Source organism: Lathyrus oleraceus, chromosome 6, assembly GCF_024323335.1.
Source record: "Lathyrus oleraceus cultivar Zhongwan6 chromosome 6, CAAS_Psat_ZW6_1.0, whole genome shotgun sequence".
In the NCBI taxonomy this organism is placed as follows: Eukaryota; Viridiplantae; Streptophyta; class Magnoliopsida; order Fabales; family Fabaceae; genus Lathyrus; species Lathyrus oleraceus.
In genome coordinates, this window is record NC_066584.1 from 487,157,122 (window position 1) to 487,175,369 (window position 18,248).

Consider the following 18,248-nt stretch of genomic DNA (forward strand, 5'->3'; position numbering starts at 1 on the left):
GGAATTTGCTCCAAGATGAACCTCTAGCTCATATAAGCTCAATATAATGATCACATGATCCATATCTCAATGAAAACCTCATCTCTTGCACAAAGGATTCACTTGAATGGCTTTGACCTGTTGACTGCTTAAGCTGCAAGTAACAAAGGTAAATGACATATTTTTGTACATTTTTGGTTAGTGATTAAACAAGAAAAGCAATGATATACAATGCAAGCAATGTTTGGTGATCAAGAATCACTCTAAAAAATATCCCACCCACAGGGAAGGAAGCAAGGTGTCCAATGATCCTTGAGGCTATGCAATGCTATGATATGATGCCATGAGGGATCTTAGGGACAAAATTGGGGTCTTACAGCCAGCGATGAACCTCTTTTAACCGCGAACTTCTGCCACTTGTCGTGGCCATGTTTTCTCCCCTTAGCCTGCTTAACCCACTTCCCATCTGACCCTTCGGTGCTTGGCTTAAAGGTCATGGGTTGGAAGTTTCGTCCAGCTTGTTTGGTTTCATTCAACTTCACCATAGGGCGCCTAGGATCAGGATATCTTCTGGGGTCGAAGAACCTTTTTGGGTTACCCGCTTGATTATTATGGATGGCTTTACGGCCATTTTGGTGGTGCACTCTCCTAACCCCCTCCAGATTATGAGTTTCCTTTTTGTCGAAGACAACACTGCACCTGGGGCATAGCATCACCTCCGATTTCTTCCTTTGGCACCTTCGAAGGAAATCTGACAATGTTTCTTCTTCCTGAGGAAAGGCGACCTTATCGTATTCCTCTTGCTTATCTTCATCATCGACTTCCATTGAAACTTCTCGAGATACCTCCACCATATTAACTTCCATGTGGATATCCTCAATAATAGCCAACTTTTGGAATTATTTTTGAAGGCCGTCAGTAGCCTTGTCCAGCTGTATGAAACTCTCAGCAGTCTCTTTAGTGATCATCACTAACTTTGAATCTCTAGCATCCTCGATATCTGAGGCTTTAACATTTTCCTTCTTGATGTCCTCCGTACCCCTTAAGGCCAAACCATCACGAGGTGCCTGCTCGAAGTGCTCATGTATTTTAACCATGACAGGCTCATGGACGAAGTCTTCAGTAACTTCGGTCATACAAAAATCATCAGCAGTTTCAATGAAATTCACCTCCTCTGGCTCAGTATAATGAGCTTCAGCAATTTGTAGAGGATTGGAGTCGATTTTCATCTGGCTCCGTGGCTTATCACCAAACTTGAGTCTTCCCTCCTAGATTTCTTTCTGCACCAGATACCTGAAAAGAAAACATTGAGACGTTTTATGACCCAAAAAACTATGGTATTTACAAAACCCTCATTTCTTTCTTTGTTCTAAAGGAGGTACTTTAGCACTCGAAGGTACTATCATTTGACCATCTTTGACCAGTAAGTCGAAGATTTCATCATATTTTGTAACGTCGAAAGTATATGTTTTATTAGGAAACTTGTCATTCTTTTCAGGTTCGACATGGTTTTTCCCGTTCGAAGGGGCCAAAACTTTGCACGCATATGGTGGCCCCTATGTCAACTCAGAAAGATCAATCTCAGTGTCGTCGAAGTCTGGAACTTCAAGGCCTGAATCTTCGTGATATTTCCTAAAATCGACATAGGCTACCCTCTTACCTTTGTTTGTTCTAGCCTTTTCTTCTTTTAAACGTTTTACCTGTCGAACTCTGTCAGCCAACTGGGCCATATCCCTTAGGTGTTGAGTATCCAATTTCTTTCTAATCGAATAGTCAAGGCCCCCAGCGGACATTTCAACCAACTCATGTTCTAGCACTTACATAAAACACCTGGCTTTGAGTAGTCGAAATCTATTCAGGTAGTCGCCAATTGGCTCAATGAATTTTCGTCTGACACTAGCCAACTCTTTCAAACTTATCTTCGTTTGCCCCATGTAGAACTGTTCATGGAACATTCTTTCGTGCTGGTTCCATGAATGGATCGAATTCTGGGGCAAAGTTGTGAACCATGTAAAAGCATTCTTGGTAAGAGAACTTGGAAAAAATTTCATCTAGAGATTTTTGTTATTTGACATATCTCCAGCTTCGATTAGGTATCTCGCCACGTGTTCGACAGTAGACTCAGTAGTATCCCCGACAAACTTGGTGAATTTGAGGATTTTGGTCCTCAGGGGTGCATCTATCTATAAGACATATTATGCCAAAGGTGATGTATAATTTGGTCTTTTAAGACCAAAATTCACCCCATTTCGAACCATAATTCTCTCGACTATAGCTGCTAGATTATTATCTGCTGCTACATCATCATGTCGAACTTGTCGTATGATATCATCAACATTCTGATTCCTATTTACCATTAACACCCTTGGTTCCCTATGCACGTGTGGTTCGATCTTAGGAGGTGCTACTATTCCTCCTTGATTTTGTGGGATCTGGTTAATGGTGAGGTCCTCCTCAAGCGTGGGCTCTTGATTCTCTCTTACCCAATCCTTGGGCAGGGGACAATGGTGCTGAGGTATACCAAGAAACTCAGACATTCGAGCCACTTGTGCTGTCATCTGTTGATTCGACTGAGTTGTATTCTGAATCAAAGGATTTAGCACAGTGGCCAAAGTTTGAGTCAACATTTGGACCATTTCACGATTGCTTTCGTCTATCTGTTGCCTCCACGCTGCCGCAGAATGATTGGTAAGAGTGGGTAGTTGTACTGGGAGTCTTAAAGCTAACACCTGATTGGTTCGACCTACGTTTATCCCAGACCCTTGTACTGGTGAATTTATGTTAGCCGCTGGTTCCGAAAAAGTAGAACCCACATTCTGTAGATTGGCCATCATTGAAGTTGGCATTCCATATGGCTGTTCTCGACCGTTAAATGGTATTGAAAAACCAGGGGGTACCAATGGCCTATTTGGGATGTCCCTAATCGGTGAAGGAGTATGGGGAGGTCCCCTAGGTCCAACATAGTCAGAATTGGTTCAGAGTGGGAGATCGAATGCGTAGGCATCGAACTCACCATAGACGAAACTATTTCAGACGCATGTGTCGTGCCCGTATTTGCCCCCATCGAAGAAGAAGGAGGCACTATGCTACTAGTTGATGGGTTTTGAGAATTCAAGTTTCTGGAGGATTCATATTCGCCATCCCCGTCTGTGGTTCTCTCCCTGTTCGTCGTTCGTTATTTATGGCTATTTTACCACTTCTTAAAAGCATACAACAGTTCTTTTCTCAAACAAAACTTAGCAATCAAACAGAATGTTAGCACTGGTCCCACTGGGCGTGCCAATTTGTTTACCTTGAAATATGGTAAACAACCACTGATCTTCCAAATTTCTAAATTTGGTCACTTACAGGATCGATCAGATTGATCCTAGGACATGTGCTAAATTTCTCGTAAACGTAACGTTGATAAATGATCGAACTAAACATCAAATCGAAGCGTTAAATAAAAACTAAAGACAAAAGAGTGACTTGAACAAAAGACCAATCTTAATCAGTATTTAGAACCATTAAAGAAGAAGTAAATGACGGGAATTATAGAAGGATTGAAAGCAATAAAAAAGGTTTGTAAGTGCGGGAATCTTTAAGAATGTAAGGTAAAAGTTCAAAGTAAGGAAAGGAACTAAAGATCTTTAAACTTGTTAATGACGAAGTAAGAAATAAAGTGTTTGAGAGTAAAGAACAAGGAAAGATATTTCTGAAGAGAAAGTAAAGATAACTTTATAATGCTTTGAAATGATTAAACAATGGTGTAGACAACGTACATTATGCGTTTTACAGTTCTTCTTCACACGAATACTTAATAAATTTGCAGGTTTTGTACACAATTTGACACACTTTTCTAACTTCTAAGACCCTATATTTATACTGGATCGAAATAACCGCTTTGAGGGTCTTCAATCACGTTGATATGCGTGGCGTCCTGCATACGTATGTTCGCCCACTCTTCTTCCACGTGTATCCTTGCGGTTTCTAACGAAGATACTCTTCCCTCGTTTATTTGAATTTCAAATCTTTGATCGACATCGTTTTTTCTTTTAACCGCTCCTTAAGGAACCGCTCCAAAAATTCAGCTATAAGCTTGATCTTTATCCAATCAGCTAAGTCAGTCTACCTTCAGCTGGTCGTATCACCTCTTAGTCGAAGCCAACTGTACGTGCTTTCCAATTTTGATAATTTGAAGTGGGCGTCGAAAATTTGAGCTAACAATAACCAAGAATAAAAATATAAAAGTGGTGTCAAAACCAAGGAAATGGTATGTTAACCATGAAGGTGATTAACCCAAATTGTGGTGTCATAACTAAAAACATAAAGATAACATGTGGTGTCAAAACCAAGAAAGGGGTGTTAACCATGAAGGTGATTAACCCAAATTGTGGTGTCATAACCAAGAATAGAAATATAAAAGTGAAGTCAAAACCAAGAAAAAGGTGTTAACCATGAAGGTGATTAACCCAGATTGTGGTGTCATAACCAAGAACAGAAAGATAAAAGTGGTGTCAAAACCAAAAAAAGGGGGTGTGAACCATGTAGGTGATTAACCCAAAAAGGAAAGTAAATGATGATGTTTAAACTAATAGGAATTTAAGACGGTGAGCCACATGGCAAGTTACAAGCTTGATAGTGAATTGGCTTGAATTGCACTAAAGTCTATGAATAAAGGTGAATACTCTGAGCAACTAGGTCATTCATCCCATACCCAAAATATTCAGAATGAGGATATGAATGCTCCCTCTCACCCCTTCTCTATTGTTTAAGGCTCATGACATGCAATCTTTGTCAATGTTTGACAAGTTGTTGAAATAGGTTCTCAGAGACGCTCTATGGGGATGAGGCAGATGGCTGATGCCTTGACTTGAGCTTGAGGTCTTGTACTTGCTAGGAAGCTTGAGGTCGAAGGTAACAGTGACAAGTCCCATCAAGTGACCAAGAGACTTATGGTCACTTGACAAAGACAAAGGGAATGTGTGCAAAGTCAAAGGATCTAGTTGATCAAATAGAATTTGATCAAGCTAAATCAAAGGGAAAAAGATGGATAAAAGATATAATGCATGATCATACAAAGACTAACATATGGTCTCATTGTTAGGTAGCCCAAGAGTAAGTCATGTGGGTGCAAAAGTGTATTAAGCCTAGGTTTCATTGTTAGGTAGCACAAGAGTAAGCCACGTGTGTGCTAACCTAAACAAATGAATGTGATAAGCATATGCATATGGAAATGAATAATAAACAAGATAACAAGATCAAAAGTTCAAGAGTTCAACAGGTGAACAAGGTGTAAGTGATCAAGAGGTCAATGAGTCCAAGATCACTCCAAATCAAGCATAGCCTAAGTCCTAAGTCCAAAGTCTTCAACATCACTCCAAGTCAAGCATGGGTTTTAAGGATCATGTTTTGATCAAGCATTGGTCTAAGTCCTACTTTATTTAAACCTCCACAATTTACCCTCATCTTATGTATGAATCACATGTCTAACACATATAACTTGCTATAAACCAACGATGATCGAGGAGGCAGAAACGTGACTCGGAATCCAACACAGTTTATAATGGGCAACGTGGCTAAGAGGAGTCACTAGAAAGTATTGATCCTTGAAATAATTCCAGTTGTCGATATAAATGTTGAAAATTTTATTGGCCTAGCGCAAAGGTATCAATCATTGACCATGTCTCCCTTTCATCGAAGTAAGGGAAACCATAAAAATATATAAAAAGAGATTCACTAAAGTGGAACCCTCTTGCCCCTTGTGCTCATTCTAATGTTGGATCATCTTGACAAAAGTCCAAGTCACATAGTGCAATTAAGAAGGGACAATATGTAAATGCTCAAACGTCCCATTTCTCAAACTTAGTGAAAAGGAATTTTAATTTTAACTTTGTGAAACATGCATTCATTAGATATGAATGAAACACCCCCCGAACACACTGCAAATTCTTTTATCATCATTAAATAAAGAGACAAACCATTCAAATTACGAATCCACATCTATGCAAGTGCCTCCGATGCTAAACACATCGTTGAAGATATAATTGTTTCCATAGTTCCAAATCTACCCATTGATATTATCGACATTAGATGGCTCCACTAGGGAAAAAAAGAAAGAAGAAAACGAGTGAAATAAAAGGGTAGAAAAATAATATTCCTTTTTTTAACATTTACAATGAGGTGAGCTTACATAAATAGGTGTGGACTTACCAAAAAGGTCCAATATAAGGGGACCGGTAGTTACAACTAACCAAACATAACAATAAAAAATATATAAAAAAATATTGTTATAAATTATATATCTTTTATAAACAAATATCATTAAAAAATATTTTTTAATAAATAAAGTAATATGGTAAGTATATATATTCGAAGGAAAAAAAGGTGCAAAGAGGAGTCGCGGTGGTTTCGTTCCGTCGGAGTTGGGAGTTTGGCAGTGGCATCCAAATCAGTAACATGTCACTTCTCAATCAACTCTTTAACAGAGGCGTTTTCTCCAATCGATGGTGATTTCTCTCCTTCATCACTCTACTCTTCTCTACTTTGATCCCTCTTTTTTCTACGATTTCGTGTTTTGAGATACGCCTTTTTTGTTTGAAATCTTCCAATTCTAGGGTTTATGCATTAGGTTTTGTGAATTTATCCGATTACATGTTTCTTAATTAAGTTTCCGTCACTTTACGTATCATATGTTTGGTAAATTGATAGCTAAATTGTTTATTGTATCGAAATTCAGTTTCCATTATGATTTGGAGTAGTATACGTAGGGTAGTATATTTTAGAGATTTATTCAAATTTGGTGTTATTGGATCTTACTACTCTTGTTGGAATTGAGCTATTTTTGCAAAAGAATTGGGATTTTTATTCGTAGAAAAGGCGTGTCTGTTTTGATGTTTGACACCTGACACTTGATTACGTTTGGAGATTAGATTTTTCCAAACATAGCTTTATATTTTAGATTTTTTCTCAATGTGTATGTTGTACTAAACTTGTTTTTCATTCTTTTTTCATCTTGGTCTTTGGTAGTAAAACATGCCTGAACCTCGCAATTTCACGCATGAAGTTGCTACAAAACAAGAGAGATGTTCAATTGAAACAAACGCGCAAGGAGATAGCTCAATTTTTGCAGGCTGGCCAAGAACCAATCGCTAGAATTAGGGTAATCCTTCAAATCTTGCTACTTTTTTATGTTTTTTTTTTGTGTTGACTAATTCATTGTGAATTGCATTGATTTAAATAGGTAGAGCATATCATACGGGAACAAAATATATGGGCTGCATATGAAATATTGGAGTTATTCTGTGAATTTGTCCTTGCACGTGTACCTATAATTGAGAACCAGAAGTAAGTTCATAAAGGTCCTTAAAGTTTGTTCTTATTGAACATGCAGTGTGTTGCTTTCTTGATTTACATACATGAAATTTAACACACATGCCAATCACATTGTGTTTTTTCTTATATCCACAAATTTCTGTTAGATTGTAGTTATAGATTGGTGAAGTTTTTTTATGGAACTTTGCAAAAATAAGAAACTGAGTGATCACTTTATGTATCTCCAAGCTTCACAATATTTCACAAGTGACTATTCTTTTTTCAATACATAATCAAACAATAGCAATGGGAAGGTTGTGTACTCTATTGGTAAATTGTTTATGTAGAAATCATAACAGAATGACAAACGATCTCTCTATTTTGGATATTATGGATGTAAAAAGGGTAGAGATTTGCCATAATTCTAAAATTTGCCGTGGAACAAAATACCTTTAATATTATTAGTGCTTATACATCTTAGAAGTCTAATTTCAGGATGTACCACAAAGAGAAAAGATTTTTCTAGTAGGGGATCTAAATGGATACATTGGGAGCGTATCGAGAGGTTTTGAGGGCGTGCATCCTAGATTTTTCGTTGGCCTTTGATCTTACTATAACTAATATGTGCTTTAGAAAAAGAGTTGTGCATCTTATAACATACAAGAGTGGAGTGCCATGTTCTCAGATAGATTTCTTTTTTATTAGAAATCATATAGGAAGATTTGCTTGAACAATAAAGTTATACCAAGAGAGAGCTTGGTTACCAAACATAGAGTATTGGTTATGGATTTAGGAGTCCAGAGGAGAGTGAAGAAAAAAAACCATAGGGGACTCCACATATTAAGTGGTGACATTTCAATGGTGAAAAATAAATGGTTTTCTAACACAAAATCTTTGAGGGAAATTTCAGACTGTCACATGGAAGTGCAAATGATATGTGGGACAAGATGACTCGCTCAAGAGATTAGAAAGTAGTAAAAGAGACGTTTGGAGAATCAATAGGTTTTGAACTTAGAAGTAATAAATAATTGTAGTGGTGGAAAGGAAATGTTTAGATCTTCAAAGTAGCGTTAGAGTTAAAAAAGAATGTTTTAAAGATTGGTCTAAGTGTAAAAGTGTCGAAATTTGGGAAAATTATAAGAAAGTTAGAAAAGAGAACAAAAAGGTGGTAAGCGAAGTAAGAACTCAAGTTTTTGACGGTTTATACCAATCCTTAGGAATCAAGTAAGGAGAAATATTTGTATATAGGCTTGCTAAGGAAATAAAAAGAAATACAAAAGACTTGGATCAAATGAAGTGTGCTAAAGATGTAGACAAAGTTTGTTTTAGTTCAGAAAAATGATGTAAAGGATAAATGGAAGAAATATTTCCACAATTTATTCAATGAAGGATATGAGATATTACCAAATTCTAACAGGCTAGACATTAGAGAAGAGAATCAAAGCTATAACTACAATCGTCAAATTAAAAAATGTGAGGTAAAAGAAGCGTTGAAAAGGATGAGTAATAGCACGACAGTTAGGCAAGACAACATACCTATTGATGCGTGGAAAAATCTTGGAGATAGAGGGACATTGAATAGCTCAACAAATTTTTTAACGAAATTATGAGGTCAAAGCAAATGTCGGATGAATAGAGAAAAAACACTTTGATTCCTATATGTAAGAACAAAGGGATATATTTGGAGAGTCAAGGGAGGAACTAAATAAGAGGTTGGAGGCCTTGAGAGTAGACTTAGAAATATATGCCTTTCACTTGAGCATAAGTAAGACGAAGTATATGAAATGTAAGTTTAGTAAAAGGATAAGCGATTCTAACATAGAGATGAAAGTTGAAGATCATATCATACCATATGTTATGCGGTTTAAGTATCCTTGATCCATTGGACAAAATGATGGAGAAATAGAAGGAGATGTAATCCATCAGATTTAAGTTGAGTAGTTGAAATGGAGGAAAATTTTAGTTATTTTATGTGATATGAAAGTACCAATCAAATTGAAGTACAAATTTTATTAAAAAACTAACAATGATGGATGAGACAAAATGTTGGTTTGTAAAAAACCAACACAAAATAAACTAAGTGTATCAGAGATGAAGATGTGGCGTTGAGTGTGTGGTAAGGTTAGACGAGATAAGATTAGAAATACTATATTTGAGAGTATTGGGGGTAACATTTATAGTAGAAAAGATGGTGGAAACTAGACTTAAGTAGTTTGGTCATGTAGAGAGAAGGCCTGTGGATTCAGTAGTAAGAAAAGTAGATTAGATAAAAGATAGTCAAACTGCTAAGAAAGACTATTAAGAAAGATTTCGAGATTAATGAGTTTGATAGAAACCATAATTTTAGGTAAACAATCGTATATTATTGAATGTGAAGATACATATTCAAATTCTGTTGTGTATTTCTCAACATCGTCCATTAATTACTAAGCAGTTGCTTTTCTGCACATTGATGAAGGGGCTGAAATTTCTCTCCACAGCAAAAGCAAAAACCCTTTTGCCCCTGCGTTCCATCAATTTAGAGTAAGGAATGTGACGAATTCCCTTACTCCGGCAGTTGTTTCTTCGTGATGTACTCCTCAACACCGTCTATCTGTTGCGAATATTTCAATTTTTCGAAAGGATTTTCGCTCTTCCGCCTTCTATAACGCTCAATTAAAGCCTTCTTCAATTTCGACCCAAGTGAGATCATCCTTTGTTTCGTGTAGGAGATTGAACCAGTGTAGCGTGGCTCCCCACATGCTTAGCTTCATCAGTTTCACTTTCACTGTTGTAATCCACCCCACTGCGTTCCATCAATTTAGAGTAAGGAATGTGACGAATTCCCTTACTCCGGCAGTTGTTTCTTCGTGTTGTACTCCTCAACACCGTCTATCTGTTGCGAATATTTCAATTCTTCGAAAGGATTTTCGCTCTTCCGCCTTCTATAACGCTCAATTAAAGCCTTCTTCAATTTCGACCCAAGTGAGATCATCCTTTGTTTCGTGTAGGAGATTGAACCAGTGTAGCGTGGCTCCCCACATGCTTAGCTTCATCAGTTTCACTTTCACTGTTGTAATCCACCCCACTGGATCCTCGTAGTCAGACAGTGGCATTTCAACCTTCCTCACCGCCATCTTGAGTTCTAAGACAATTTCATCACTTTGAGGTGAATGTTGTGCCTCTGACATAGGACACTTGAGAATAACAAATTGATACTGAGTATATAGTTCTCAACTTGTTCTTATTTATATTGAGTATATTACAATGAGAATCTCATGATTAAGGGATGATAAATCAATATACAATCAATTCTAATTAATACATATCAATCATAATAATTATATAAATCATATAATAGATCAAGCAAATCATATCATATCTCAATACTCCCCTCAAGCTGAAACATACTTATCGTAGGTATCAAGCTTGTCACAAATGTAAGTTATTCTTGGTCCTCGAAGGGCTTTTGTGAAAACGTCAGCCAATTGATCATTAGAACCAACAAAATGAAGTAACAATTTCACCATACACAATCTTCTCCTGAATAAAATGACAATCAATCTCAATATGTTTAGTTTGTTAATAAAGGACTGGATTAGAGGCAATATGTAAAGCTGCTTATTATCGCAAATGAGACTTATAGTGCCTATTTACAAATAATGCAACCCTTGGAGAAGATGTTTGAGCCATATGAGCTCTTGGGTAGTAAGTGCCATAGTTTGATCTAGCAACAACATTTTGCTTCTTACTTTTCCATGAAATTAAATTTCCACAAAAACACAATATCTAGATATGGGTCGCCTATCAGAGGGACATCCAGCCTAATCAACATCTGTGTAAGCAATGATATCTGAATTACCTTTGTCTTTGTAAATGAGACCTTTTCCAAGAGCTCCTTTAATGTACCTCAAGATTCGAACCACATCATCCCAATGACTATCACATGGAGAGTTCAAAAATTGGCTCACTACACTAACAACATATGTGATATCTGGCCTTGTCATGCTCAAATAATTTAGCTTTTCAACTAACCTCCTATACCTTCCAGAATCTGAAAAGGACTCCCTGATCAAGTAGGAGTTTGACATTTGGATCCATAGGAGTGCCAATTGGCTTACAATCTAGTATACCGGTTTCTTCCAATATATCCAAAACATATTTTCTTTGGGAAATAACAACTCCTACTTTCGAATGAGCTACCTCAATGCCAAGAAAATACTACAATCTTCCTAGACCTTTGACTTGAAAGTGGTGGACTAGATGTCGTTTAAGTCCCCACTATTCCATCATGGTCATCATCTGTAATGACTATATCATCAACATACACAACCATATAAATGCAATTGTTAGAGGAATATTTATAAAACACATAGTGGTCAACTTCACTTCAAATCATGCCATATTGTTGAACCACATTACTAAATCTCCCTAATCATGTTCGAGGAGATTGTTTGAGACCATACATGGCTTTGTGAAGACAGTAAATATACCCATGGCACTCCCCCTGAGCAACAAAACCAAGTGGTTGCTCCAAATAAACTTCTTTCAATTTTCCATGAAGAAATGTATTCTTTTATGTCTAGCTGATACAACAACCAATGACGCATGACAACCATTGAGAGAAAAAGACGAGCATAAGCCATTTTGGCCTCAGGTTAGAAGGTGTCACTAATATAATGGAGACCAAAAATCTGAGTATAATCTTTAGCCATCAAGCGAGCTTTCAAACGATCAATATTTCGGGCTAACCAACTTTAATCGTGTAAACCCAATGACATTAGGCTGTCATCTAACCAACTTTAATCGTGTCTAACCAACTAGAGGAGGTTATACAAGCGTCCATGTCTGGTTAGATTCTAAGGCTGTCATCTCATCAATCATACTTTGTCGCCACACTAAATGAGAAAGAGCTTCCTGCGAAGACCTAGGAGTAGGGATTGAAGAAATAACAAAGACAAATGCATAATGTGAAGGTGGCAAGCGGTGATAACTAAGAAAATTATAAATGGGATAAGGATTTTGAGTGGAATGTGTACCTCTATCAAGATCAACAGGAAAGTCATCTATCATGGTGGGCGGATCTGAAGTAGGAGAAGAAATTGGGACGAGAGATGAGTCACTTGGACCTTTTATATTGGGCGGATCTGAAGTAGGAAGACGTGCACGACGATGATAAGTTTGTAGGGGAGAACTAGGATGATTAGGTAACTCCACATGAGGAGATGAATTTGACTGGTCACTTATCGAGACGAGTAAAGGAATAGGCAATACTTGAGAAATGGACTCACACGCAGTAGGTGAGGCAAATAAAGGTTCATCCTCAAAGAAAGTGACAATAACACCGATATCCTTTATGAACTCTTGAATAATCAAGGAATACACATTTAATTGAACGAGTAGATAATTAATCAATTCTTGGAGTTAGATCATGAACAAAGCAAGTCGATCTAAAGACTCGAGGATAGATTCAGAACAATGGTTCATGAGGATACAATATAGAGCGGGGGACCTTATTTTGGAGAGCGGAAGATGGCATTCTATTAATTAGGCACTCTGTTGTGAGGACAACATCCCCCCATAATTTTAAGGGAACATTAGCATGGATAAGCAGAGTACATGCTGTTTCAATTATAAGACGGTGCTTACGTTCATCAATACCATTTTGTTAAGGGATATGGGGACAAGATGACTGATGAATTACTTCATTCTCGACCATAAAAGAATTAAAAGATGCTGAAAAATACTCTTTTGCATTATTACAGGGCAAAATGCGAATAGAACAACCAAATTGATTTTGAATTTTCTTAAATTTTTTTTTGAAAGACACTAAATATTTCAGTTCTATCCTCTAGTAAGTAAGTCCACGTAGATCTAGAAAACTCGTCAATAAATGTAACAAAATATCTATGTCCTACAACAGAATTAACTCGACTATGTCCCCATACATTAGAATGAACAATATCAAAAAGGGAACAGGCTTGCGATCGAGTGCTGCTAGGAAAGGAAGACCGGACATGTTTTTCAAGTTAACAAGATTGCAACTGAGACAAAGTGAGGAACCATAATTTTGAACTTCTTTAGACTCGGATGACCTAATCGATGATGAAGAAGACTTGGGCTATGTTTGGATATCATAAAATGAACGAAGCGGAATGGAGTGGAGCGGAGTGGGATGAAGCGGAATGGAGCGGAGCGGAACGAATGTCCCATTCTATTGTTTGGAAATTTTAGAACGGAATAAGGCAAATTGTTCATTCCGCCCAAATTGGAGGGGAAGAAATATGATGGTAAATGATGGAATGGAATGAAATCAATACCACTTCATTCCGCTCCGCTCCGCTCCATCAAATTTTAAATGATCCAAACAATGGAATATCATTCCACTCCATCTCATTCCGCTCCGCTCCATCCGATTCCATCAATCCAAACAAAGTCAAAGGCTTTGTAGTAGAAGAGGAGACAGTTGTAGATGGAGACTGAAGGTAGTAAATTCCATGTGACTCATTTCCCATACCAATTATTTGCTTCGTACTCCGGTCCGGTATAGCAAAGGAATCAGAAGTAAAAGTTATAGACCAATTTAGACTTTTGGTCAAATGACTAACATAAATGAAATTAAATGGACAATTAGAAACAAAAGAGCATAATCAAGGGATAAAGATGAGAGAGGGGTGGCTTGACCAATGCCACTAGCGTTAGCTTTTGATCCGTCTGCAAAAGTAATGTGGTAGGGGGTTTTAGGTTGGAATATTTTTGATAAAAGATATGGATTACCAAAAACATGATCGGAAGCTCCGGAGTCCAAAACCCAAAGGCCAATAGACGAAGAGTTAGAGATAAAGACTTTAGAATTACCAATATGAGTAATTGTTGCTGATGACGAAGCCTGCGAAGCCTTAAATTGCAAGTATGCCTTGTACTCATCATCATATACAACATTTCGGTTAGTGCTTCTTAGCTCAGAGTTCTTTCCATTATCATTTGACTGAGTTGTGTTAATTGGTTTTTTGGGAAGCCAATAAGAGAGTAGCACTTATTTTCAGTATGACCAAATCTCTTGCAATAAGTGCACTGAGGACGTCCTCCACTATGACCTCCACGACCATCCCCACGACCACGACCTCGTCCTCCACGACCTGCAAAATTAGAAGCAAAAGCGGAAGATTCTTTACCATTTTGGGGTGCCTTCACCCTTGTTTCTTCTGGACTAGGTAGGCGTATGAGTCGGTTAATCAAATTTTCTATTGATGGAATCTCAGACGCAATAAGAATCTGGTTTCAGACTGACTCGTAATTTGTATGAAGGCCATAAAGAACATAAATCATGCAAACATTATCCAATTTCTCGATCATCTTCTTTGATTCATCACTAGTAATAAGAAGCTTGAGCACATCAGTCGTTGGACATCATTAGAATAAACAATTTTAGCCCTCTGTCAAATATCATAACATGTTGTATACGAGCTATAGTGAACCAATAGAGAAGGCTCAATGGATTGTCACAAAAGAGATACTAATTGTCACTGCTTTCCCATTCATCACACAACTCTTTAGCAATGTCTTCCAGCTTCTTAGTGTGATGTTCCGAGAGCTTTTGGCCAAGAAACCACATCTTGACCCCAACTGACCAATTTAAATAATTTTCACCATCAAGTTTCTGCAAGTTTAAGACAGGGTTGCCTGAGAATACGAAGGAAACGGAATTTTTACTTGAAGACTCCACATTGTTTGGTGAACCCATCTTTCACAACACTTGTATATAAATTCCCTTTTTTTTTTCCCTTTAGTTTTCCTTTTCTTTTCAGAAAAGCAAATAAGAAAATCAAAGGTAACAGTTGTTGGCTAGAAAAGTGAAACAGTAGCAAACGTCAGGAAAATAAGAAGACACACCGAGCGAAAAGGGTCAGAACGCGTAGATCGGAAGTTGACGAGAAGAACGGAACTGGCGGCAACCTCACTGGAAGCCTCGAGGGTGGTGTATGGGCCTCAAGCGCCAATGAGGCTGAATGGAGGTGAGACGCGCGTGGTGGTGCTTGAGACTGAGCTCGGCGACGAAATTTAGTGGATGGCCGATATGACAACGGCGAGTCTGATTGAATGGTCGGTGTGAAGAGAAGGATTGTGTACTGTATCTTTAATTTTCAGTGTAACAGTGTCGTATGACTATGGCCGCTAGGGTTTTAACTGTCCCAGGAACCACCTTGCTCTGGTATCAATTTGAGAATAACAAATTGATACCGAATGACTCGTGAGATTAGCTCTCAGCTTGTTCTTATTTATATTGAATATATGACAATGAGAATCCCATGATTAAGGGATGATAAATCAATATACAATCAATTCAAATTAATACATATCAATCATAATAATAATTATATAAATCATAAAATGTCACGCAACATTCTGATTTCTACACTTCTGTATTTCATATTTTCTGTCTACGTACCTGTTGGTAAAATTTTATTGCTGTGAAAGGCATTCCGTGATCTCCCATGCAATTGAATGGGTTTTAGCACTTTTCACTTATTCTGATTTAGTAAATATTCATAGTACACCACGCCAAATCATTTTTAGTGCTCACAATATTTATTTTCAGTACTTAATTGAGTTTTCAGACAGTCACATTTTTTTGGGTACAATTTAGGGCAAAACTGTTTTTCTAATTGAACTCTAAGCATTGCTTCTACATAATAGGGATTGCCCACCTGAATTGCGAGAAGCCATCGCAAGTATAATTTTTGCTGCTCCTAGATGTTCTGATATACCAGAATTACTGCACATCAAGAACTTGTTTACCACTAAATATGGGAAAGACTTTGTCTCTGCAGTATCTGAACTTCGTCCAGATTCAGGCGTGAACCGCACAGTGAGTTATCTTAGACGTGCTTTCTCAATGGAAAACAAATCACCCAACAACTATTGATTATACTGGAGTAATAACAATTGAACAATTGCTTACTCTCTGGTATATCTTTTTTGAAATTTATTATTGCAGATAATTGAAAAGCTTTCAGTTAATGCTCCATCTGGAGAGATAAAACTCAAGGTCTTGACAGATATTGCAGAAGAATACAATCTAGCATGGGATTCTTCTAAAACTGCAGCAGAATTTAGGAAAAATCATGAGGATCTCCTGGTATTTTCATCATTGAATCTCCAACTATTTCTTCCCTCATTGCTGGACATTAAAATTATGTTAATTCACTATTAAATGCTTATCATATCTTGCATCTGTCATCGATGGTAGTTGGCATCTATAAGCTCTTCGTTGTGTTACTCTAGTGGTTTTTTTAAGTAATTTTGAAGTCAACTTGATTCTGGTGGTTTGCGCTTTATCATTAACATCTCAATCATGAGTTTGGTCTGTCTTAGGGGGGATCCAGTGATACATTTTCAAGCTCTATATACTTCATTGTACTTTGCTGTTTACTTCTCGACTTTAGTAAATAAGGAATTCCTCAGTTTTTCTTTATTTTCATTATGATTTTCTCATATTACTTGTAGGGCGGAACAAAGCAAGTATCTGTTGGAGCTGCAGTTTCTCATGCTCCCAGCAAAAACAGTTCCAATAACTCGCCAGCTTATAATTCGGAACATTCTATCAAATCTACACACAATAAACAACAATATGAACACGTTGAAGCTTCCATCCCTTGTAACAATAATTCTTGGTTGAACACCAATGAAATTGAGCAGTCACACAAAAATAACAACATCCAAGTCAATGATGCTAAAAGCGAGACTATATTTCAATCCTCTGATATATTAGAGAAGGCTCGGGCCGCTATTGCTTCTGCAAATCGTGCAACTACGGCTGCTCGTGCCGCTGCTTCACTTGTACAAAGTAACTTTGGATCATTGAAGCTGGAGGGTGAATCTTCATAGTTCTCTAAATCGATGGACTTTGCTTGGTATCTCAAGGTTGGAACATCGTTAAGACCTTAATGCGGTATTTATTGTACATTCTATACTTGATATGAATATTATCGTACATGATGATGCATTGAAAGATGTTAATGCTAGTATGTATTTAAATTTTCATAGTAGTTATATCGTTTGCACAATTTGGGTGCTGCGTCTTGTTAATCCTGACATAGGATGAGCTCAACATAACTTCAACGTGTTCTTGGACTTTTTTTTTTATTAAAGCAACAAAAGGTAAAGTTAAGTTCTCCAAGTTTAAAAACAAATAAAAAAAAAACCTTGTAAGCAAATTCGAATGAAGGAGAAAGCAACCTTGTAAGCAATAGATCTTTTTTTTTAGGCTGCTCTTCCTATCCATAGTGGTGAAGAGCCAACTTATTAAAACTCAAAATTGTCCTACACAAATTCGAAAGTATATTTCCGTACACATTCTATATATAATACATTTATTCGTAAGTGAATCACATTCGTTTTATGATAAATTAGTAAGGAGTTGCATCTCTATAAAATTTTCGGAAGGATTACGTAACAACCACCAGGCAATAAAGTTTGATATTTTTTAAGAAATACAATGATGGAATAAGTATAAGATTAATATGACATATTAGAATCAATTTAGAATCTATAATACTAATAAAGGGACAAATTTCAAACCATAATACTATCCATAAATCATGATACAAATACTATTAAATACTAGTTAGTATATTTAACCTTCCATATTCCTTCTCTGACACTTGTATTGCAATGTCGTCCTCCCAAGATTCTCTCCCGAAGAGTCTCATCGCTCTATACCCGCTTGTGCAATATGCAGGTAAAACATCAAAGACATGATTTGTCCTAGCCGGCTCCTCCTCTAATATCTTCTAAAAAACTGACTTAGGTGGATCTCCGTGAACATCGGTGTTATGTAAGGATGTGACGCTCTGAAATACCATTGTATGCAATCGAATGCACTACTCTATGGGTGAGGAGTTGACACGCTTCATACTTTGTTTGATATCAGATGATTATAGAAATCATCAAATATCCTGAACATGAGGAGCATATGCAAAGGGGTCTCTTGGAAC

The 18,248-nt window shown here is 37.2% G+C and overlaps 1 protein-coding gene across 1 annotated transcript; it reads left to right on the forward strand.

The window, feature by feature from the left end:
• Positions 1-6,294: 6,294 nt before the first annotated feature.
• Positions 6,295-17,318, forward strand: LOC127098285 (uncharacterized). The gene is made up of 6 exons (XM_051036833.1): positions 6,295-6,467; positions 6,988-7,120; positions 7,202-7,305; positions 15,949-16,120; positions 16,250-16,390; positions 16,759-17,318. The coding sequence occupies exons 1-6, from the start codon at positions 6,418-6,420 to the stop codon at positions 17,137-17,139; spliced, it is 981 nt and encodes a 326-aa protein (XP_050892790.1). The 5' UTR covers positions 6,295-6,417; the 3' UTR covers positions 17,140-17,318.
• Positions 17,319-18,248: the final 930 nt, after the last annotated feature.

Excerpts from the sequence above, each read along its gene's own strand:
- LOC127098285 (XM_051036833.1), top strand. The coding sequence starts at position 6,418 with ATGTCACTTCTCAATCAACTCTTTAACAGAGGCGTTTTCTCCAATCGA. Across the intron at positions 7,306-15,948 it reads CCTATAATTGAGAACCAGAA|GGATTGCCCACCTGAATTGC; the intron begins GTAAGTTCATAA and ends TCTACATAATAG. Across the intron at positions 16,391-16,758 it reads AAAATCATGAGGATCTCCTG|GGCGGAACAAAGCAAGTATC; the intron begins GTATTTTCATCA and ends TATTACTTGTAG.